At 40.6% G+C, this 25,209-nt stretch overlaps 4 protein-coding genes across 4 annotated transcripts; 3 read left to right on the forward strand and 1 right to left on the reverse strand.

Moving 5' to 3' along the window:
* Positions 1-6,257: 6,257 nt before the first annotated feature.
* Positions 6,258-8,764, reverse strand: ctrb.3 (chymotrypsinogen B, tandem duplicate 3; the record flags this gene model as incomplete). Its single annotated transcript, XM_080843444.1, has 7 exons — positions 6,258-6,419; positions 6,795-6,928; positions 7,138-7,318; positions 7,570-7,648; positions 8,159-8,238; positions 8,349-8,452; positions 8,713-8,764. 7 exons carry the CDS (start codon positions 8,762-8,764, stop codon positions 6,258-6,260), a joined length of 792 nt encoding a protein of 263 aa, XP_080699570.1.
* Positions 8,765-9,903: 1,139 nt separating this feature from the next.
* On the forward strand, positions 9,904-11,849 carry LOC308369055 (chymotrypsin A-like; the record flags this gene model as incomplete). Its single annotated transcript, XM_080843388.1, has 7 exons — positions 9,904-9,955; positions 10,135-10,238; positions 10,516-10,595; positions 10,704-10,782; positions 10,924-11,104; positions 11,321-11,454; positions 11,688-11,849. 7 exons carry the CDS (start codon positions 9,904-9,906, stop codon positions 11,847-11,849), a joined length of 792 nt encoding a protein of 263 aa, XP_080699514.1.
* Positions 11,850-15,547: 3,698 nt separating this feature from the next.
* Positions 15,548-17,884, forward strand: LOC308369054 (chymotrypsin A-like; the record flags this gene model as incomplete). Its single annotated transcript, XM_080843387.1, has 7 exons — positions 15,548-15,599; positions 15,897-16,000; positions 16,319-16,398; positions 16,561-16,639; positions 16,792-16,972; positions 17,283-17,416; positions 17,723-17,884. The coding sequence occupies 7 exons, from the start codon at positions 15,548-15,550 to the stop codon at positions 17,882-17,884; spliced, it is 792 nt and encodes a 263-aa protein (XP_080699513.1).
* A 4,276-nt stretch (positions 17,885-22,160) lies between these two features.
* LOC308368918 (chymotrypsin A-like) lies at positions 22,161-24,483 on the forward strand (the record flags this gene model as incomplete). The annotated part of the gene is made up of 7 exons (XM_080843214.1): positions 22,161-22,212; positions 22,510-22,613; positions 22,899-22,978; positions 23,148-23,226; positions 23,378-23,558; positions 23,881-24,014; positions 24,322-24,483. The coding sequence occupies 7 exons, from the start codon at positions 22,161-22,163 to the stop codon at positions 24,481-24,483; spliced, it is 792 nt and encodes a 263-aa protein (XP_080699340.1).
* Positions 24,484-25,209: the final 726 nt, after the last annotated feature.

Genomic DNA, 25,209 nt, shown 5'->3' on the forward strand with positions numbered 1-25,209 from the left:
TATACAGATTTCCCGCTATTTCCGGTTTTATCAAAAACCTTTGAAAGCCTACTCCTCCTACAATTTTTGGCAAATCTTCTTCAAAATCACCGGAGATGATCTTCAGACATAGCCTCACAAAAGTTATCGAACAGAATTTTGATCCTCACAACCGTTTGACCGGTACAGCCACTCAAATTCAGCAGAAAAGCGGCTAAACAGGAAGTGAAGTCATATGTCAGCAAATATTTGAGTGAAATTTACGCCACAGGGTGTGTTTAATTCGTCTTGATCCAGGGAATCCAATGGTACCTCATTTTTGAAAATCGGTCATGCGGTTCAAAAGTTGCGTGTGTTAACACAAGTCCAACTTTGACCCGTTGGTGGCGCTAGAGTGGTATAATGAGAGACATGAAACTTTGTATGAATAAAGAAGGGACTGTCCTTAATGATTGTGCCGAATTTCACAAAAAGTTACCATATGGTTTGTCCGGTACAGCCACTCAAATTCAGCAGAAAAGTGGCCAAACAGGAAGTGAAGTCATATCTCAGCTAATCTTTAAGATATCAACACCAAACTGGTATGTCACTTGGAAGACACTACAACATGTTCCCATGTGCAAAGGCAACTTCATATCTTGAAAAATGATTGATATAAAGCAAATTGGAGAAATTGTTAACGCTAAAATAATGCTTTACACATCTGCAGGTCAAATAGTGAAACTCTGATTCAATCACAAGTTCATATGAAGACACTTGAGAGTGTTTAGTACACAAATCTGAAAAAAAGTTGACTGTAAGATGAAAAGTAGATGAATATTTGAAACATGCATGCTTGACTACTTGCTAGGGTGGTTCTCTATAGAATGTCTCTGTCTCCTCATCCGCGCGGCTCCTAAATCTCACACACTCAGTCTCCCCTTAACACACGCGCAGGCTTTGTTTTACGCACACACATTCTCACAGACACACAGCTTGGTGTCACACACATACATTCTCACAGACACACAGGGTAAGCGCACACACACAACCTCCACTCAGTCTAAACTTCAGGGCAAAAGCATTGTAAATGTTGGATTTGAAATGTAATATCCCATTGGCAAGTCTGCAGCATGGATTTTTCTATACAGTGACAAATTGTCACAAAATTACATTTTTCCCTGGTTCGCAATGTTTGGAGGAGGAAACCTCCATCGCTGCTTGCAGCTATATTTAGCTATTGTATCTGTTAGTATTATTCTGTTAGTCAATGGCAGCCCCTATAACCATATGGTAACTTTTTGTGAAATTTGGCACACGCATTAAGGACAGTCCCTTCTTCATTCACACCAAGTTTCATGGCTCTCATTACACCAATCTAGCGTCACCAACAGGTCAAAATTGGACTTTTGTAACATTTTCAAAAATGAGGTACCATTGGATTCCCTGGATCAAGATGAATTGAACCCACCTCATGGCGTCAATTTCCGGTTATATGGATTTTCCGCTATTTCCGGTTTTATCAAAAACCTTTGAAAGCCTACTCCTCCTACAATTTTTTTGCAAATCTTCATCAAAATCACCAGAGATGATCTTCAGACCTAGCCTCACAAAAGCTATCAACAGAATTTCGATCCTCACAACCGTTTGTCCGGTACAGCAACTCAAATTCAGCAGAAAAGTCGCCAAACAGGAAGTGAAGTCATATCTTGGCAAATCTTTGACAAATCAACACCAAACTTGAAATGTCACTGGAAGACACTACAACATGTTGCCATGTGCAAAGGCAACTTCATATCTTCAAAAATGATTGATATAAAGCAAATTGGATGGATTGTTAACGTTAAAACAATGCTTTACACATCAACAGGTCAAAAAGTGATACTCTGATTGAATCACAAGTTCATGTGAAGAAACTTGAGAATGCTTAGAACACATATCTGAAAAAAAATTGAAAGTAGATTTTTGGTGAATATTTGAAATACGCATGCTTGGCTAATTGCTAGGGTGTTTCTCAATAGACGGTCTGCCTCTGCCCCTCTGGTCTTGCGCGCGTGTGCCCTCCAGATTCTCTCTCTCACACACACACACACACAGGGACAGGCTCCTTTGACACGCACAAGCACACACACACAACATTTAAGGAAATTTAGGGATGACCACACCCCTTCTCACTCTTAGCTTGAAGCCATGGCCCTTGAGGATCTTCAAAGTAATGCATTAGAAATGTAATATCCCATTGGCAAGTCTGCAGCATGGATTTTTCTATACAGTGACAAATTGTCACAAATATACATTCTTCCCTGGTTCGCAATGTCTGGAGGAGGAAACCGCCATCGCTGCTTGCAGCTATATATTTTTTTGTTATTGTATTTTAAAGGTTGGCCCTTTAGGAAGTTTAAAGCCTATTCAGTAAGAAAGAGAACCTTTTGAATGTATCTATCTGGCCAAAAGCAATCACATCAGGCATTGATGGGAGTTGACTCTTTTATCAGGTCAGAACTGCCTGTTTTAGTTTGTGGTAAGATATTGAAAAAAATAAAACATAATCTAAATTCCTGTCATTTTTCAAAAGCAACAATCCCACTGCTCAAATTCCCCAGGATATTAGGTTACATACAGAATGCTTGACTCAGCTGGGTTTTTCGGATAACAATGCTGAGTCCAGGGTGAACGTTGGCTATTGATGTCCCACAATTGTTTGATCACTGCAGACTTTTTCTGTTCTCTTTGAGATGAACAACTCACAAAACCCCATAGAAGCATTGGGTTTCTAAGCAATGCGTGTACATTTATGCAGCTTTTGGGTCTCCTAATACTCAATTGAAGACCGAATAAAAGATTTGTGTAATGGGGATGAGAATGGAGGACAGGAATGTTGTTCCATGTTCATGACTCCAAAGGTTTCTCTAGCGCAATTTCTCCCTCAAATAATGCATTCTCTTCAAACTGTGGAATGAATGACCATTCAATTAGAATTGATCTGCTCATTGATCTGCTCAGCACTAGAATGTCTTATGTCACAATCTGAGTCATGCTGGACTAGAGCACAGCTTGCATAAGACCTTGAGAGTGAAGTCCCTCTAAAAACCAAAGAGAAAATCCGGAATCTTGGCGTCCTAAAATCCTCAGATCTCACCTTCACCAGTTATACCAATGCAAGCACCAACAAACTTCTATCATCTTAAAAATATAGCCAGAATCAAGGACTTGGTGTCCCAAAAAGAGAAGAGAAGCTCATCCATGCTTTTATCTCCAATAAGGTGGATCATTGTAATGTTCTAGTAACTGGACTTGTTAGAATTCTATTCAGGACCAAGACAACAGAGCACATTACCACAGTTCCAAAATCCTTGTACTGGCATCCAGTTAGTAACAAAATATATTTTAAAGTGCTGCTACTGGTCTATAAATCACTGAATGGTTTAAGCCAAGAATACATCTCTGGTATGCTGTGGTGGTTCTGTGGAGAGGAGATGACAATAAGTAGGAGAGATTTGATGTAGGAAGACTCAAATAAGCGTTTGTAGCTCTCAGTCAATAGAACAAAGAATCCAATTCAGACAGAGCAGAGCTCTATTTGAAAGTTGAAGATGAGAGGCAAAGCTTGACGAGTTTGAAGGAGATAATATACACAAAACATCCAAGTAGATAAGTATATCTATAGGGTACTGTGGATAAGTAAACCCTCTGGATTATAAATAGAACATGTCTTCAGAGCATTTAGCATGATAGATCCAAGGCTAGATGCTCATCATAATTGCAACACATGGACTGCAGAAAACAGGACAGATGAGGTGGTGATCAGCTAATCAGGTTTGATGGAAAAAGGAGGTCACTTCCTCATTTGTGATGGGACTTTCCTGCAAGATTGTTAAGCCTGGCCAGGGGAAATATCTGCTGATTTTAAGATCAGAGATGTCCTGGATTGAATATCTTCTGAGGCATGAAAACAACTTTGAGGCTATTATGATCCGATTACAATTATAGATACCATTGTCACCCAGACTACCCATTGTGTTTGGATTTGCATAGGTTAATTTCCCTGTATTAATATTAGAGGTGGTCTGTTTGCTGGATGTGTCTGCTGTGAGCCTCCGCGTGACAGCTCGAGGATAACAGACCACTACACATGGGCACACTATGTTTGTAAGGATGGCAGGGGTAACTACTTGCAGGGCTCATTACCATATAAGTGCTGTTATCTCCACTGGAATGGGAGTGAATCTTTGTGCCTGTAGTGATCTGGAAGGTGCATGGCTATTAAATATGTCATATTATTTATGTGGTGCGTCACATGTGATCAGCAGCTCATATACAAATCTGTACTTCTGCAGATCTTTTAAAAGACGTGCATATGCTGAGGGAAATGCCAGTGTTTTCAAGATGGCACAAATGTAGAGTTTAATCGTCAGTCACACATGCTACTAATTACATGTCAATGTGTCTATAGCTCCAGCCAGGAAAGCTCGTTTAGAGAAAAGGGAGCAGAAAAAAACCCGCTAGATAGCTTTAGATCTGAATGTCCAAAGCCTGGGTGAAAAATATATGTATAAACACATATTATCATTTTCTAGGGAAAAATATAAACCCCAATAGTCTCAACATTGAAATGTTACACAAAATGTTCCCAAAACCATCAGAACAGTTTATGGGATATGTAAAATAAAATTTAAAAAATCAACTTTGATATTGTAAAACCTGCCAGCCATCATCTGTGGACATAGAATGGTTTGAATACAGCTTAGCTTTCTTCACATCCAGCACATACATACACCCCTGTGGCGCCTATGATGAACTCACAGAAAGCAGCCACCAAAGCACACCCACTGAGACAACACGAAAGAAGCGGATCCTCCCCGAGTGATTGCTGCAAGTGTCCTCACAGGTCTGCAAAATCCCCTTGTCTCCCACTGGGAGCAAATGAGATTGATGTGCTTCAGAAATATGATGAGTGATTCCCCCTCACAGGCTTTGGCCACATGAAAGGGGAGTGTGGAGAGAGACATGTGGAGAGATATGCGGTGATTACGATGGGGGTGCTCTGATGGTACTCAGTAGGGTCACGCTGAGGACTCTACTTATCATTTGGCCTATCTCCTCTTGTAATGTCCTAAATAAGGGTTTGCAGGGTATAATATGACAGTGTTGGCAGGTTGAGTCTTAAAAATTGAAAGAATGAAATCATACATCTATTAGTGTTCCCTTACTCACATGGTGTTATCCTCTGATGCAAAGAATTCCCTTTAGCATGTTTGAGTGTACACAGAATACAAAGGTATTATCTCACACAGTTCAGTGTCCCTTGCCCTGTAAATAACAGTAATAAATTGAACATTACAGAGTACATTTTGTATCTATTCCTCTCTTCTGACTGTTTTTGGAGCACCATATCATCTGTGCTCCTGCTATGTGTGGGAAAAACACAGCATTCACCATCACTTTCTCTTTCCACAGAAATGTGTGTTGATGTGGGTGATTGTCGTGATTATGTTGGCTCGGCTTGTGGCCTTCAAGCTGCATGCTGAATTCAATTTTTTTCATTTTTATCAAGAGGACTCTGTCTTGAGCTTTGTTATAGCGTATAGCGTATAGCGTGGTCTTCAAAGCATATTTGAAAAGAAGAATAAGAAGTCATCCGTGAGTCAGAGTGGTATATCAGCTTTTGCATCTTTATTGTCTTCAGTGTTGTGTTTGTTTTGCTTTGCTTTTTTCTGAAGATGTATTTTGTCATCTCCATGGTGTTGTCATGGAAACACCTGATGCTCAGTTGTCATACTGAGATGACCTATAGCTCAGAGCCTTTTTCCAGATTCATTTTATAAGCAATATCACATGAATTCGATTTTCTGTCCAGAATATACTCTAATGTAATTCTCATGTAAAAGGATTGTTAGATAGGATTTGTGAAGTTTTGGTATACGATGTATTGAATACGTGCAAAATAACATTGACTTTGATACATTTGTGTGAACCTGTTATTTAATTACAGTGATGTATGTGATATGTGTAGTTCAAATATCAAATAAACAAGAGAAGTAAGCTGCCAAATGCGCCAACTTGACCAGACAAAAGTCCTTTCCCCTATTAATCAGCCCATAAAATAATGAATGTGCATTGATATTTTTCTCATGGATCAACATTACCCTCTAGTGCTAGTACTGAGTCATAGCTTTGCTTTGAAAGAAATACTAAGAACACAAGATGCTTGAGTTTCACTGCCTTTATTGTGACAAGTTAGAGTGGCATACAAAGAGGTGACATTGTCCTCTGTGTGACATTATGGAGGCAATGTCCATTTAGTTGGCAGCCAGGATCTGGTCCACCCAGGCGCTAAACTCGGTGACGCGGGCGTACACAGCAGGGGTAGTGGTGGAGCATCTGCTGCTGCCCCAGGACACGATACCCACCAGGGTCCAGGCGTTGTCCTTCTGGCACACCAGGGGGCCACCGGAGTCACCCTGTGAACATGACCGAAGGGAAAGAGAAGGCGAACAAAGGAAGAAGAAGAGGAAGACCGGAAAGAGATCATTAATTAAGAAATGGGAACATGTGCTACATATTTCTACAAAAAAGACACCCTTGCATCACATCTCAGTCAGGATTAGTCAGGAGTGGGTTTTGCATATCAGGTACGGAAAAGTATCTGAACAAAACATCTAGATCCAGCTGTTAGAGTTAGTAGGTAGACTAACAGCCTCATATTAGGAGCCCAAACTGTCCTATGGCTGACCCTTTCAAAGCAGGAAAAGACCATGCAAACAGAGACCATAGGAACTGTAGGCCCGTGTGAGCATGTTCCTTGAGGGACGGGGGGTGCTCAGTGAGTCTCTCACCATGCAGGAGGAGGCGCCGTCGGCACCAGCGCAGATCATGACATCGGAGATCTGGCTTCCCCAGTGCGACTTGCACTGCTCGGGGGACAGAATGGGAAGGGCAGCCTGCTGCAGCTTGTTGGGGGTGAACATAGCTGAAAGAGAGAGGGTGGGGGGAGGGTCAGCATGGCGTTCACTAAGGAGATAGAGTTTTAAAATATTTTGTCAGGCCATGTTTACAGTTATGTTTTTTGAGTGTTTGAAAGTGGTTTAGAGCTTTTAAACAGAATACCAGAGCTGATCACATAGCATATCCAGTGATCCAGTGATCCCTACAGGTAAATGCATTCTACTGGCCTCTCACCATTGTGGCGGGTCAGACCCCAGCCGGAGGTCACGCAGGTCGTTCCAGGGGCAAAGACATCGGCGGTCTCAGCCAGGCACACGGGGCCAACTTTATTGCTCATGACCACAGGGGAGGCCAGCTTGATGAGGGCAATGTCGTTGTTGATGGTGCGGGGGTTCCACTCGGGGTGGGTGAAGACCTGAAGCGAGAAGTAATGCAAGGCTTGCAGTTCTCTTATTTCATAAATATGATCAACCGAACCTTTTCAGTGCAATAACCATTAGGCTATATGTTCATGGTCGTAAAATAATTCTTCAACTCTATTTTCGGTGTGTGGACATAGTATCCAGAGAATTGAAACTAGTAACTCTCCATTGGTAAGTCAGTGTAAAGTAAAAATGTGGTGATGGCCCTCTGTTTGTAAGTGTATGTTACTCTCATGTCTCCTACCTTCTCCACTTTCATGGTCTGGGTGGCCTCTCCGGAGCTTCCTCTGTCATGCTCTCCAAGAACCACATTGTGGCTGGTCCTGGAACAGTGCAAAATCCATTTTAGTATGCAGCTCTGTTACACAGCAGTATGCAACACGCAGTGTAAAAAGTACCAGAGATGGACAGACCTTGCAGCTGCTGTAAACATGTTTTTTTTTTCCAGAATCCTCAAGATAAACAGCACTACATTTTGAAAGGCAGTACAAAATATAGATGTTCTAAGAGAAAACGTCCCTAAGACACTTCTTGGCTCTTGAAAGTGTCCAAAGACAACAGAGCTCTCTGCCTGCCAAGTAGTTTGTGTGACCACTGCAGCTATAATGGAGTAGGCCTCCCGCTGTGTCTAAAGTTGGTGGGAGTAAATTAGTGTTGCTCTCAGCTTTTTTTCAGCTTTTATGTCAATTATTGAAATTAATCATTCTCCCCTGGCACTGTATTTCATTGGTTGTATATTGTGAAAGATATGGAGTGAAATATACTCTAAACCTGCATTTGTACTGTGTGCAACATAACTATAGTAAAGCTGATTGGAAACATGTGTCAGTTACCTCACGTTGCAGTGGGCAGCAGTCACAACCCAGTTCTCATTGACCAGAGAGGCACCACAGAAGTGGAAGCCGGAGGTTTGCTGAAACATCAAGGGTCACAATGTCTTTCTCATAAAGAATTCAAGAAATGCAAAGTTGTTTTTCTTAGAAAGAGAAGCAGGAGGAGAGTAAATAGCCATGTGATACAAACCTGCAGGGACACCTGCCAGGGCCAGGAGTGGGGCACAGCCTCCTCACCGTTGACGATGCGGGCATAGCCAGTCACAACGGGAGGGATGGCAGGGGCGCCACAGCCTTGAAACGACAGATGCAGATTTAAGTGCTTTTTAAAAGGCTGAAAATAATAGGATGCACAGCACAGGCCACCCTTATGTTTGTTTGAAATGATTCAATGAATTTCAGAAAGTTCATTCTTTCGAGCACCATCTAACTCAAAGATGTTTCATGTTCCCTCAACACTGATTGAATATCCCTGGGTGATGACTGATACCCGTGACCCGTGAAGAGAGACAATTCAGATCAAAAGAAACAGTGCAAAAAAAAAACACACTTACCATAGGCTGCACTGATGAAAGCAAAGCAAGACACCAACCACAGGAAAGCCATTTTTGAGACTGATGAGAGATGAGACCGGAGTGACCTTATATACCTCTGCAACCTCAATAAAAACCCACACAACAACTGACCTTTATTTCAGGACAGCTAAGCATGGTCAACCTGGGTAAAATATTAATCTCACTGAGTTGCCTTATCTGGTTATCAGTGGGTAACAGTTGCACAGTTCTCAGCGATTTTTCCACTGAAAACTCTCATCCTGATCTTTAATGTACATGTGGTGCCTTTTACCCAGAAGTTATGTCATGTCTCAGATCTCATTCCTTCACTTAACTAATGGATGTATGGCTTTGCCATAGAGAAGACCCGTGAAATGAAATGTCCATCTGTACAAAATACACTTGACAGTGAAATCATGTAAACAAACCAGCCATTGCGACACTCAAAACAAAACAGTATTTCATTAATTTAATCCCCCCATTCATTTGATTTAAAGATGATATTACTGAATGTATACTTTGAGCAAATTCAACCACGTTTTACATTTTACAATAATGTTGTTACCAATAAAAAACAGTACAAACTACATTTGATATGATTATTTTATGATGCATACATTCAAGTTATTTGAAGTTGATAATAATAATCTCTAATTAAAGATGTCTTTGACATCAATCCTCAGCAGAATTGTACTTATACTGCTACCAAAAGGGAATGGATTCAACATACTCAATCCTTTAGTTCAGAACATAAAGCATCGCAAATCTACCTGAAATTAACCTACTAATTTCCTCAAAACTCATACTTCTTTATTAATTTGACCCATGCCTGATTTGAATTTAGATCCCTTGATTGCACGGACCTGCTGGTTTGTGCAAGTGTTGGTCTGAGGTGTGTGTTTGATACCTGTTGAAGAGGTCTGCATTTTGATCAACATTCAAAAATAGGGTATTGACAGCTGTGCATTATGAAACTGTGCTATTTGTTCTACAAAAGGGGTCGTCTTTTTCCATTAAAAAGTTTTCCCCCTCTTCATAATCTACTATGCAAACAACTGTAGTATTTTTAGAATCCATGTGAGAATGTAACAGGTTTTATCAGAGGTGTAACAGATGCTGTGGGTGAAGTTCAGTCCAGACCCCAGGTGTATAAAAGGACCAGCTCTTGAGAGGGTGTCTCAAGCTAAAAACATGGCCTTCCTGTGGATCCTGTCCTGTCTTGCCTTTGTGAGCTCAGCCTTTGGTAAGTCAGATATCTGTGTTCATTACTAGAGTCCATGAAAACAACAGTGTTCAGTTTGAACTTTGTTTTTGATTTTGAATTTTCAATCAGCACTGCATCTCGAGATGTTTTTTACACACCTCATGCAGTGTATAGTTTGGAGTGGACTCAGTAGCTTAACCATGTGTTTGTCTTTTCAGGCTGTGGCATTCCTGCCATCAAGCCCGTTGTCACTGGCTACTCCAGGATCGTCAACGGTGAGGAGGCTGTGCCCGGCTCCTGGCCCTGGCAGGTGTCCCTGCAGGTAAAGTACATTTGAGGGGTAGAAATAATGTGTATCAACTGTGATCACATTTAGAATAATTTTATTTATTAATTCAACCCACTTCATTTTTTTTGCTTAGATGTCTATGTCTAGATATCTATATCCATATCTATATGATTCTTATTGGGTGGGAAACATGTTGAATATACACAATAAAACACATACAATAGTGCAATAAACAGTGTATGTCATGCATTTGCACAATGAGAATACAATCTCTGAGCTAAAGTGAGATCTGTGTCTGTGCACCATGCAGGACTACACTGGCTTCCATTTCTGTGGTGGATCTCTGGTCAGTGAGAACTGGGTTGTGACTGCTGCCCACTGCAACGTGAGGTGAGAATGCTTTCATCTAGATAAAATGTAATATAATATAATTAATCATATCATATTATATCATTTCATAATTCTCAATACCTGTAATCCTGTAAATGTTGAATTTAGGACTTCCCACCGTGTGATCCTGGGTGAGCATGACCGCTCTTCCAATGCTGAGAACGTCCAGGTCATGAAGGTCAGCAAGGTGGGTGTCTCAAATGAAATACATCAATTGGTCTTATTAATGGAGCTAGATAATTTAAAGCAGGTTGTTAAATGGCTTAACATACTTAAACTTGTTATACTGTTGCTTCAAACCACTGATGACATTTCTTCTGTTGTGTAGGTCTTCAAGCACCCCCGTTACAATGGCTACACCATCAACAACGACATCCTCCTGATCAAGCTGGCCTCTCCCGCCCAGATGAACCCCCGTGTGTCTCCCGTCTGTGTGGCTGAGACCAACGACAACTTCGCCGGTGGTATGAGGTGTGTCACCTCCGGATGGGGTCTGACTAAGCACAATAGTAAGTGAATTGAATAACCACCACCAATGCTCAAATGGAGCTTCTATAAATCAATATTAATCTATGCAATGTAGAGTGATCTAAACAAAACAATTAGTAAGTGTTCTATACTGTACTACTCTTTGAAGGCCTTGAATGTAATAGTGGTGGTCTTCTCCTCAACGTAAGTACTTTCTCTCCCTGTTGACCTCACTTATGTGGATTTGTCCCTTTCAGACGCTGACACCCCTGCCCTCCTGCAGCAGGCCTCTCTGCCCCTGCTGGACAACCAGCAGTGCAAGAAGTTCTGGGGCAACAAGATCACCGACCTCATGATCTGCGCTGGAGCCTCCGGTGCCTCCTCTTGCATGGTACACATTCTCATGCTGTCTGATTCAAATTAACACGCCAGTTGTCTCTTAATCCTTTTGAAATGTCCATCTTTTAAGAACTTGAAAACCTTTAAAGATAGTGGTAATGTCATTATGTATTGATGGATCTATACCTTTCCAAAGATTTATGCCATGATCAAATAATCATGTGTAAACATTGCCCAGATGTGTGTCTCCAGTCTTTAATGTGTTCTGTGGTCTGTGTGCCGCAGGGTGACTCTGGTGGCCCCCTGGTCTGTGAGAAGGCTGGAGCCTGGACCCTGGTTGGTATTGTGTCCTGGGGCAGTGGCACCTGCACCCCCACCATGCCTGGAGTGTACGCCCGCGTCACCGAGCTCCGTGCCTGGATGGACCAGACTATCGCCGCTAACTAAAGCTGTCATAGTTGTTTTTAGTTTCACCTTTCTTTTAAATAAAACAGCACTTTGAAGGAAATCTTTGTTCTCCATGCTTTTTGTCTCAATCTGCCAAAATCCCTGAAGATAGATTAATAGATTTTACAATGACGTATACACTACATTTTCAAAATAGTATGATTTGTAAAATATTTTCTAGATGGCCTTGTCCTTGTCCTTGTCCTGTTCACTCAGCTGCCACTCATGTGTAAGAGAATGTATGTACATTGGGAACCGGTGCAGATGTGTGTAGGCCAGGTCTTGGGCAATAGAACACAGATTACCACTAACACTCTCACCAACTTCCATGGATAATGTACATTCCAAGGTCACTAGAATATACAATTGGATACATGAACATAGCATGCATAAATGCTATAGTATAATATAGACAGTGCCGTTTATGTGCATACATTGAAATATTCTGATTGCAATGCCATCAAATAGAAATATACTCTTGAAAATGGAAACATTAATAGCAGCAATCCTTTATCAGGACTGACATGTGATTGTGGAAAAAAGTAAAAGGGAATTTTAACCCAGTGTACACATTTCTTCTTTTCTGATGTACAGTGCCTTGCATAAGTTTTCACCCCCTTGGATGTTTTACCCTTTTATTGCTTTTATAAATCAATCATGGTCAATAGTTGGCTGTTTGACAAGAAAAATTACCAAAAAAAAATGTCAAAGTGAAAACTGATTTCTACAAAGTACTGTCAATTAAATAAAAATATGTAATGAAATATAAGTGAATGCATAAATATTCACCCCCTTCAAGTCAATATTTGGCTGCAAACACTGAGTCTGTGTGGATAGCTCTAAATCAGGCTTGCACATCTGGACACTGCAATTTTACTCCATTCTTCTTTGAAAAACTGCTCAAGCAAGGTTGCGCGGGGATATGGCATGAACAGCCCTTTTCGAGTGCAGCCACAAATTCTCTATTGGATTCAAGTCTGGGATTTAACTTTTGTATTTAAACCATTTCTGTGTAGCTTTCACTGTAGGCCTATGCCTCAGGTAATTGTCTTCCTGGAAAATAAATATTCTCCCAAGCCGTAGTTAATTAGAACTAGATTGTCCTCAAAGATATCCCAATATTTTTGCTCAAATCATTTTACCCTCTATCAACCCTTTACAAGCAATCCAGGGCCGGCTGCCGAGAAGCATCCCAACAGCATGATGCCGCCACCACCATGCTTCACAGTGGGGATGGTGCGTTTGTGGTGATTTGCAGTGTTTGGTGTCCGTCAAACAAAGCGTCTTGTCAAAGCTCCACTTTGGTCACATTAGACCACAGAACTTTCTTCCACTTGACCATGGAGTTTCCCACATGCAGTGGTGTATAAAGTACCCAAAAGCCATATTGAGTAAAAGTACAGATAGTGGAAAATTACTCAAGTAAAAGTAAAAGTCACCTTTTAAAATACTACTTGAGTAAATTAAAGTATCTGATCTTTACTGTACTTAAGTATCAAAAGTAATTTTCTGATATTAAATGTACTTAAGTATTGAAAGTAAAAGTACAAGTAAATGCTGTTAATACATTTAAAAAAAAAAAATGTTTTGAATTATGAAGTTTATTCAGACTAAAATGAGCAAACTTATAAACATGGGCTGATTTAAACGCAATTTTAACACAATAGGCAATACTAAAGCAGCACCGAAAGTAACAACAACCCAGTCATTACTTAAAAATGAAAAATGTCCTGTTCATCTTCAAAAGAAGTTGGTTCTCAAAATTGCGAGAATTCAGTCTCGCTATTCTTGGGCTGAAGACTATAGAATAGCCTACTTTCAGCAACATGCACGTTTTGGACATGTCCTTCCAACAAATATTGCTGTCCATTTTGCCTTGATCTGGAGGATATCGCGGAGACATTACTCCCTAAAGAAAAGAATCACTGACACTGACATATATAGCGCTTGTCCTCGTCCTAGCCATGCTTTTGGGTTGACAGTCCTAGGAGTTTTGTACGACGTAGCAACAGTAACTACAGTAAGGTGGCTTTTGCGAACGGTCAAAAGGACCGCTAGGACCATTCGCCAAACCTGTGTTCTACCACAGTCCTCGACATTGGTCTCATCACTTTCATAATTTACTTTTTTTCTAAAGATGATTTGATTTTGTAACGAGTATTGAAGGTTTCAGGGGAAATGTATCGGAGTAAAAGTATGAGGTTTCTTTGCAAAATGTAGCGAAGTAAAAGTCAACAGAAATATAAAGTACAAATATCCCAAAAACGACTTAAGTACAGTGACGAGTATTTCTACTTCGTTACTACAACACTGCCCACATGCCCTTTGGCAAACTGTAGTCGAGATTTAAAGTAACACTATGCAACAATTTGGCACTTTTTAAGATATGGTTTTACAGGCAACTAGTTTTGGTACCATCCTCAAATTCATTTTGATAGCATATGGTCATGTGAAGGACGGATAAACACCTGTGCCTTCCCCACAAGCCATCCAGGATATGCCCTATGTAGTTCTGTGTAACGGGCTGGTACACCCTGCAAAAATGGAAGAAAAGATTTCACATGCATGATATTTCCAGCTAAACTGCCAAAAGACACCAGATAGTGTGTTGACAACCTCCTATCCGTGTCAGCTGGGCTGTTGGTGATGTTTGCAAGGTTATTTCATGCCTTTTAGGTAATGAGTTTACTAGTTTTGGACGAGAAACTTAGTATTGCTGCTTTTATATGAGTTTTCTTCAACAGTGGCTTTCTCTTTGCCACTCTTTCATAAAGCTTTGATGGTGAAGAACCCAGGCAACAGTTGTTGTATGCAGAGTCACTCTCATCTCAGCTGCTGAAGCTTGTAACTACTTCAGAGTAGTCATAGGTGTCTTGGTGGCCTCTCTCACTAGTCTTCTTCTTGCACAATCACTCAGTTTGTGAGGACGGCCTGCTCTAGGCAGATTTACACATGTTCCATATTCCTTCTAGTTCTTGATGATATATTTAACAGAACTCCATGGGATGTTTAGTGCCTTGGACATTTTTTTGTATCCTTCCACAAACTTATACTTTTCAATATCCTTTTCTCCGAGTTGCTTGTAGTGTTCTTTTGTCTTCATGGTGTAACGGTAGCCAGGAATACTGATTAGCCAGTGAATTGACCTTTCAGACACAGGTGTCGTTATACTAAAATCACTTGAGATACATTCACTGCACACTAATCCCCATTTCACTAATTGTGAGACTACTAGCACCAATTGACTGGACCTCTGTTGAATTAGGTCAATTACTTTAAAGGAGGTGAATATTTATGCAATCACTTATTTTACAATACATATTTTTATTTAATTGGCATTACTGTGTAGAAATCTGTTTTCATTTTGAATTAAAGAGGTTTTTTTGTCATTTGTTTGGCAAAAAAGCCTTTTTTTGATATATTAAAGCAATAAAATGGTAAAACATCCAAGGGGGTAAATACTTACGCAAGGCACAGTATTTCCTGAGATATACTGTACAGTCTGAAGCACAATGCTACCAAGGTCAATGGAAAAAGATACAGGCTTCACTAACACGTGTTGCTAAAGAGAAAAAACGCCTCTCCCCATCTCTGCAAGGTGTGTTCTGTCCCACGATGAGAAGATAAGGTTTGCTGCTGCGAGCTCTCCATGGTGGTATAAAAGACCTCTGCTGTGGTCTGTTCAGCACATTGAAGACATGGCCTTCCTGTGGATTCTCTCTTGTCTCGCCTTCGTGAGCTCAGCCTTGGGTAAGGAGAGAAGCCCAGGGTTGTGGTGCCCTAGACATCACCTAAAACTTCAGAGCCAAACAGAGCAGTGGCAGAACTGGTAGCTCAGTTACGAATCAGTTAGGAATGACAGGATTTTGACAGCAATACAATATTTGTAGTCTGTTTTTGCTGTGTTTAAATGCTTATAGTAAGTATTTTTTGATTAAATGTTTTACAACTTCTACCACTGGTACAACTTGCTTTAGGAGTCCATAGTCTTGCCCTTCTTAAAGTGCAGAATACTTCTTTAATTAATTGACTTCCTTATATTTTCAGGCTGTGGCATTCCTGCCATCAAGCCTGTCGTCACTGGCTACTCCAGGATCGTCAACGGTGAGGAGGCTGTGCCCCACTCCTGGCCCTGGCAGGTGTCCCTGCAGGTAAAGTACATTTGAAGTGTAGATTTCCAAGTGCCCTCACATTCAAGAATGTTCATGTAAGAGTGTGTGGCTTTTGATTATTACGTACATTTTGCATTTCATACTTAATCACTTCAATCTCACATTAAAACACACTTCGGTTATAGTGTTCTGTTTTTTTCTCAGTACATTCACATATTAATTCAACATCCTAGTCATTGCATGTTCCCAGAGGTCAAAAGCAAAGTATCAGAAAGAGTTCAGTACCTTTTTCCCTGAACTGTCATAATATGAAGAGACCCTCAAACTCTCTTCCCAAAAACTTTCTGTTGCAAACAGGACTACACTGGCTTCCACTTCTGCGGTGGTTCTCTGATCAATGAGAACTGGGTTGTGACTGCTGCCCACTGCAATGTGAGGTGAGAATGCCCTCTTGTACTCACCATTTCAGGAAAACAAACAGTACAATTAGAGGTTTTGAATAACCATTATCAACATCACAAAAAAGTAGTCTCCTAACATTTAGTTTAGGTTTCCTGATATTAGTAAATGTTGATTTAAGGTTTAAACGTTGATTTCAGGACTTCCCACCGTGTCATTCTGGGTGAGCATGATCGCGCCTCTAACTCTGAGAACACCCAGGTCATGAAGGTCGGCAAGGTGGGTATTTAATGTCAATAACAGTCATTGTGATCTTACAGAGAAATATCTTACAAGCATATCAAGGCTGTCAAACTTCTTCAGCAAGTGGTTCTCTTTCAGCATTATTTGGATCACACCATTAATGATCTTTTTTGTCTCTGCTACATCAGGTCTTCAAGCACCCCCGTTACAATGGCTACACCATCAACAACGACATCCTCCTGATCAAGCTGGCCTCTCCTGCCCAGATGAACCCCCGTGTGTCTCCCGTCTGTGCGGCTGAGACCAACGACAACTTCGCCGGTGGTATGAGGTGTGTCACCTCTGGATGGGGTCTGACTAAGCACAATAGTAAGTGAATTGAATAACCACCACCAATGCTTTTTGTGTAGAAACTGGTTTAAAATGGATTAAGGTTTTTGGTAGCTGAGCCGTAAAAAGCTGTACGTCCCAAACAATGTCACATCTGATTTTTTTAACAAATGGAGCTTTTATAAATCAATATGAATCTATGCAATGTAGAGTGATTTAAACAAAAATATTAGTAATTGTTCTATACAGTACTACACTTTGAAGACTAGGCATTGAATGTAATAGTGGTACAAAACGTAAGTACTTTCTCTCCCTGTTGACCTCACTTATGTGGATTTGTCCCTTTCAGACGCTGACACCCCTGCTCTCCTGCAGCAGGCCTCTCTGCCCCTGCTGGACAACCAGCAGTGCAAGAAGTTCTGGGGCAACAAGATCACCGACCTCATGATCTGCGCTGGAGCCTCCGGTGCCTCCTCTTGCATGGTACACATCCCACTCTCAGTCTCCATGCTCTTCATAACGAATATGAATCATGCAAATGTACTCCCTTGATTGTTTACCATGACTCCTCATGTCATTTTTAATGAAGATGTTTACACCCAACTACTTGAGGAGCTAATAATATTGTTACTGTTACTAAAGTTTTAATCTAAGTTTATTTTTTATACTTTACTATTTAATTCCCTTAAGGTAAGGCTTTGCATATTTAGAAATGTAATGCAGTAAGGCTTTGTATTAAATTGTCAACCTGTGAGCCTTTCTCCAATGTTGTGTGTCTATGTGTTGCAGGGTGACTCTGGTGGCCCCCTGGTCTGTGAGAAGGCTGGAGCCTGGACCCTGGTTGGTATTGTGTCCTGGGGCAGTGGCACCTGCACCCCCACCATGCCTGGAGTGTACGCCCGCGTCACCGAGCTCCGTGCCTGGATGGACCAGACTATCGCCTCTAACTAAAGCTGTCATAGTTGTTTATAGTTTCACCTTCCTTTTAAATAAAACAGCACTTTGAAGGAAAAATTTGTTATCAATGCTTTTTGTCTCAATCTGCCAAAATCCCTGAAGATATGGTACTAAAAATACCTCCAATCAAAAAGTTCTTCTTTGATTGTTTGATTATTTGAAATGAGTGCTGTCAAAAGATTAAAATCTTTAATCGTGATTAATCGCATTTTTGAATAGTTAACTCAAAATTATTTGCGATTAATCACACATTTTTATCTATTCTAATTGTCCCTTTTTTCCATCATTTTTATTTTATTTTAATGCTCTTATCAACATGGAAAAGTGGATTAGCTTGCTTTATGCAATGTTTTATTTTATTGAAAAACAACATTGCCAAACAGGGCGGTACAAAATGAAATTATAAAGTGCACATTTTAGATAAACGGACTCAGCCTTTAGTGCAGTTAAACCATGGCTTAAAGGCACCCAGTGCAACTTTATAGGCTTGAGACTCGAAAAATAAACATTCAATTTCTAGTCTTTTTTACCCTTAGTAAGTTTCAATAACTCCATACCATTACATATCGACATTCAAGGAGCAAAGATGAGAAGTTGTTGTGTGGTGAGAACTGATAGAAAATCGGTCTCACATAAACAACCCCAGCATGAAACAATACACCAGAATATGATATGGATCTGGAGGCTAAAGTATTAGACCAAAAAAGAACAGAAACATTTTACTCACACTTTTTTATACTGCTTATGATACATTTTAAATGATACACAGGCCTTGTCGATTTTTTGGTTATCGTCTTTACATTTGAATTGTTCCATCATGACATGAGGTTTCGAGCGGTGAATCCATCTCTACAATATCCAGACAGATAGTAATTGTGGCATAACAAGCAATGTTTACTGATTTACTGATTATGTTGTATGTAACAGATATAAGGTTACCATAATCCACAGTAGCTTACTCTGCTTCTGTGGTGCTGCTTTAGCCTTGGAGCCTCCGGGGGTTTCCATATTATACTATCCATGAATACTGGACCCCTGCAACTATGTATCTGATTTCCTTGATATACAGTACTGTGCAAAAGTTTTAGGCAGGTGTGAAAAAATGCTGTAAACTAAGAATGCTTTCAAAAATGGAAGTGTTAACAGTTTATTTTCATCAATTCTTCATAAATTAACAAAATGCAGTGAAGGAACAGAAGAAAATTCTAAATTAAATCAAAATTTGGTGTGACCACCCTTTGCCTTCAAAATAGCATCAATTCTTCCAGATACACTTGCGCACAGTTTATGAAGGAATTCGGCTGGTAAATTGTTCCAAACATCTTGGAGAACTAGCCACAGATCTTCTGTGGATGTAGGCTTCCTCAAATTCTTCTGTCTCTTCATGTAAACCCATACAGACTCGATGATGTAGAGATCAGGGCTCTGTGGGGGTCATACCATCACTTGCACGACTTTCTGTTCTTCTTTAAGCTGAAGATAGTTGTTAATGACATTGGCTGTATGTTTGGGGTTATGTTCCTGCTGCAGAATACATTTGGTGCCAATCATACGCCTCCCTGATGGTATTGCATGATGGATTAGTATCTGCCTGTATTTCTCAGCATTGAGAACACCATTCATCCTGACCAAATCTCCAACTCCACTTGCAGAAATGCAGCCCCAAACTGGAAAGGAACCTCTACCATGCTTCACTGTTGCCTGCAGACTCTCATTATTGTACCTCTCTCCAGCCCTTCGGCGAACAAACTGCCTTCTTCTATAGCCAAATATTTCTAATTTTTACTCATCAGTCCAGAGCACCTTCTGCAATGTTTCTGCACCCCAGTTTCTATGTTTTCGTGCTTAGTTCAGTCACTTGGCCCTGTTTCCTTGTCGGGGTAGAGCTTTTTGGCAGCAACTCTTCCATGAAGACCACTACTGGCCAGACTTCCCAGGACAGAAAATGTCTGTACCTGGGTACCACTGGTTTCTGCCAGTTCTGAGCTGATGCCACTGCTTGAAATCTTCCGATTTCGAAGGTAAATAAGCTTGATGTGTTTTTCATCAGCTGCATTAAGTTTCCTTGGCTGACCACTGCGTCTACGATCCTCAATGTCTTCTTCAAAAGAGCTTGAACTGCACATTTTGAAACCCCTGTCTGCTTTGAAATCTTTGTCTGGGAGAGACCCTGCTGATGCAGCATAACTACGTTGTGTCTTGTTGCTGTGCTCAGTCTTACCATGTAAATGAATACAAAATAAACATTTATTGTTTACATTTTTCAAAGCATTCTTAGTTCATAGCATTTTTTCACACCTGCCTAAAACTTTTGCACAGTACTGTATGTCTTAACAACCACTCTTTAAAAGGGTGGAAAGGAAGATGTGATACAATGTGCAAGTAGACCAGGATGAGTATTTTCATTTGGGCCAGTGCTGGCAGGTTTAGCCAGTAGCTATTACATGAACATTAAATGGCCATGTGCTGGTTGTGTTATATTTGAGTTGGAAGCTATTATTCATTAAAAACTGTATTCTACAATTAACACATAGATTTGACAATGACATATACACTACATTTTTTAAATAGCATGATCTGTATAATATTTTCTAGATGGTCTTGTCCTTGTCCTGTTCACTTAGCTGCCACTCATGTGTAAGAGAATGTATGTACATTGGGAACTGGTGCAGATGTGTGTAGGCAAGGTCTTGGGCAATAGAACCAGCCTACCGGTACGTAAAAAAAGGAGAGCCCACCGCGAAATTCAAGTGCCGCTAACAATTGTCTGGCGCCAGGTCTGTGTTTAGGCATGTTTTCCCGGGGTTTTCTATTTAGTTAGATGGTCCGCGAGTTTTTTTTTATTGGCTAAGTGGTCCTTGGTCTGAAAAAGTTTGAGAAACACTGCTATAGTATGATGATAGAATGGACAGTGCCGTTAATGTGCATACATTGAAATATTCTGTTTGCAGTTAAGTAGAAATATACTCTTGAAAACAGAAACATAAAAAGCAGCAATTCTTTATCAGGACTGACACGTGATTGTGGAAAAAAGGTAAAAGAAAATTTTAAAACAAGTGCACACATTTCTTCTTATCTGATGTACAGTGCCTTGCATAAGTATTCACCCCCTTGAATGTTTTACCCTTTTATTGCTTTTAAAAATCAATCATGGTCAATATAAGTTGGCTTTTTTGACCAAAACAATTTAAAAAAAACCTCTTCAAGGTCAAAGTGAAAACAGATTTCTACAAAGTAATGTCAATTAAATTAAAATATGTAATGTAAAATAAATGATTGCATAAATATTCACTCCCTTCAAGTCAATATTTAGTAGATTTGGCTGCAATCACAGCACTGAGTCTGTGTGGATATGGCTCAATCAGGCTTGCAATTTTACTCTTAAGTCCAGCCACAAATTCTCTATTGGATTTAGGTCTGGGCCTTGACTAGGCCACTCCAGAACATTCACCTTGTTGTCTTTAACCATTACTGTAGCATTTGATGTATGCTGGAAAATAAATCTTCTCCCAAGCTTTCTCTTGCAGACAGTATTAGATTGTCCTCCAGGATTCCCCTATATTTTGCTCCATTCATTTTACCCTCTATCTTTACAAGCCCTCCATGGTCGGCTGACAAGAAACACCCCCACAGAATGATGCTGCCACCACCATGCTTTACAGTGGGAATGGTGCGTTTGTGTTGATGTGCAGTGTTTGGTGTTCGCCAAACATGCGTCTTGCTGATGGCCAAAAAGTTCCACTTTGGTCTCATCAGACCACAGAACTTTCTTACACTTGACCATGGAGTCACATGCCTTTTGGCGAACTCTAGTCAAGATTTAATACATGTGCCATATTCCTTCCATTTCTTGAGGATGGTTTTAACAGAACTCCAGGAGATGTTTAGTGCCTTTGATATTTTTTTTTATCCTTCCCCTGACTTAAACTTTTCACTATTTCACTAATTGTGAGACTACTAGCACCAATTGACTAGACCTCTGTTGAATAAGGTTACTCACTTTAAAAGGGTAAAACATCCAAGGGCGCGAATACTTATGCAAGGCACAGTATTTCCCAAGATATACTGTACAGTCTGAAGCACAATGCTACCAAGGTCAATGGAAAAAGATACAGGCTTCAGTAACACGTGTTGCTAAAGAGAAAAAACGCCTCTCCCCATCTCTGCAAGGTGTGTTCTGTCCCACGATGAGAAGATAAGGTTTGCTGCTGCGAGCTCTCCATGGTGGTATAAAAGACCTCTGCTGTGGTCTGTTCAGCACATTGAAGACATGGCCTTCCTGTGGATTCTCTCTTGTCTCGCCTTCGTGAGCTCAGCCTTTGGTAAGGAGAGACGCCCAGGGTTGTGGTGACAACTTACAACAACCTACAACTTCAGAGCCAAACAGCAGTGGCAGAACTGGTAGCTCAGTTTCGAATCAGTTAGGAATGACAGGATTTAGACAGCGATACAATATTTGTAGTCTGTTTTTGCAGTGTTTAAATGGTTATAGTTAGTATTTTGTGATTAAATGTTTTACTACTTCTACCACTAGTACTACATGCTTTAGGAGTCCATAGTCTTGCCCTTCTTAAAGTGCAGAATACTTCTTTAATCATTTGACTTCCTTATATTTTCAGGCTGTGGCGTTCCTGCCATCAAGCCTGTCGTCACTGGCTACTCCAGGATTGTCAACGGTGAGGAGGCTGTGCCCGGCTCCTGGCCCTGGCAGGTGTCCCTGCAGGTAAAGTACATTTGAAGTGTAGATTTCCAAGTGCCCTCATATTCAAGAATGTGCATGTAAGAGTGTGTGGCCTTTGATTATATGTACATTTTGCATTACACACTTAATCACTTCAATCTCACATTAAAACACACTTCGGTTATAGTGTTCTGTTTGTATCTATTCATGAACACTTCAGTACATTCACAGACTAATTCAACAAGCTAGTCATTGCATGTTCCCAGAGGTAAAGGTTCCTGAACTGTCATAATATTAAAAAACCCTCAAACTCAAAACTCAAAACAGGACTACACTGGCTTCCACTTCTGCGGTGGTTCTCTGATCAATGAGAACTGGGTTGTGACTGCTGCCCACTGCAATGTGAGGTGAGAATGCCCTCTTGTACTCACCATTTCAGGCAAACAAACAGTACAATTAGAGGTTTTGAATCCCAAAATAGATCATCAACATCACAAAAAAGTAGCCTCCTAACCTTTAGTTTATGTTTCCTGACATTAAGAAAATGTTGATTAAAGGTTTAAATCTTGATTTCAGGACTTCCCACCGTGTCATTCTGGGTGAGCATGATCGCGCCTCTAACTCTGAGAAGACCCAGGTCATGAAGGTCGGCAAGGTGGGTATTTAATGTGATCTTAAGGAGTCATATCATACAAGCAAATCATGACATATCAAGGCTGTCGAACTTCTTCAAAAAGTGGTTCTGTTTTAGCATACCGGTACTTTGTATCGCACCATTAATGATCTTTTGGTCTCTGCTACATCAGGTCTTCAAGCACCCCCGTTACAATGGCTACACCATCAACAACGACATCCTCCTGATCAAGCTGGCCTCTCCCGCCCAGATGAACCCCCGTGTTTCTCCCGTCTGTGTGGCTGAGACCAACGACAACTTCGCCGGTGGTATGAGGTGTGTCACCTCAGGATGGGGTCTGACTAAGCACAATAGTAAGTGAATTGAATAACCACCACCAATGCTCTTTGTGTAGAAACTGTTTTAAAATGGATTAAGGTTTTTGGTAGCTGAGCTGTAAAAAGCTGTAAGTCCCAAACAATGTCACATCACTGATTTTTTTTTAACAAATGTAGCTTTTATAAATCAATATGAATCTATGCAATGAAGAGTGATTTAAACAAAACTATTAGTAAGTGTTCTATACAGTACTACACTTTAAAGACTAGGCGTTGAATGTAATAGTGGTGGTCTTCTTCTCAACGTAAGTATTTTCTCTCCCTGTTGACCTCACTTATGTGGATTTGTCCCTTTCAGACGCTGACACACCTGCCCTTCTGCAGCAGGCCTCTCTGCCCCTGCTGACCAACCAGCAGTGCCAGCAGTACTGGGGTAACAAGATCACCGACCTCATGATCTGCGCTGGAGGCGCTGGTGCCACCTCTTGCATGGTAAACCCCTCTCAGTCTCCATGCTCTTCATAACGAATATGAATCATGCAAATGCACTTCTTTGATTGTTTACAATGACTCCTCATGTATTTTTCTAATGAAAATGCTCATGTTTGCACCCAACTACTTACGGAGTTAATTATATTGTTGAAGAATATTAATACAACTGTTACTACAGTTGAAACCTACACTGCTCATTAACATAAACTCTTTTCTTTTTTTACTTGTATATTTAATTCCATTAACATAAGTCTTAAATTGTTAACCTGTGAGCCTTTCTCTGATGTTGTGTGTCTGTGTGCTGCAGGGTGACTCTGGTGGCCCCCTGGTCTGTGAGCAGGCTGGAGCCTGGACCCTGGTTGGTATTGTGTCCTGGGGCAGTGGCACCTGCAGCCCCTCCATTCCTGCAGTGTACGCCCGCGTCACCGCGCTCCGTGCCTGGATGGACCAGACCATCGCCTCTAACTGAAGCTACCATGACGATGTTGAGTTTCATGTTCACGACAAATAAAGAGAGCTAGTGAGTTCAGAACATGTGTACGCTGTCTTGTTTTTTAGCTCAATACTTGAAATCATAAATGCACATCCTGATGGATTTTGTTTTAGTGTGCTCTACGTTGGTGGGAATTTCTTGGCAAACAGGATATAGTATTGCTGGCCTTAGCTGTGCTGCAATATTGCTTGGACACTTGCTTCAAAACATGGTGTGCAGTACAGTTCCAACACACACAAGGGAAATCAATTAATCAAAACATGGTAACAGTAAAGCTCAGTTAGGCCAAATCTCTTCAAGCACACAGGAGACCCTTTCAACAGACATATTGCACCAGACTACAAGACTAATATTATTCTTTCTGTATTCCTGGAATTGAACTGAGAAGTGCCAGCAAAGCCAAATGTTCATGTTTTAGAGAAAATAAACCATCCAGAATGTTTAGCTTTACAGTAGTATTCATAAAACTGATAAGATATAATAAACCAAATCGCCACTGATATCATGGTGCGCACATAAACAAAACACCACTTACACAGTGTGTTTTCACTGCTTAGTAAAAGTGAACCAACCATAGTTTCATGTGGGAAAAGAAACTGTAAAATATAATCTTATCCTTTTATCTAAAACAACTTAATTTTTGTTTTACAGGTGCATTTTGATTTGTCAACAAGACGTCCATTTCAAATACTGTTAATGCAC

Source organism: Sprattus sprattus, assembly GCF_963457725.1.
Source record: "Sprattus sprattus genome assembly, chromosome: 8".
NCBI lineage: Eukaryota > Metazoa > Chordata > Actinopteri > Clupeiformes > Clupeidae > Sprattus > Sprattus sprattus.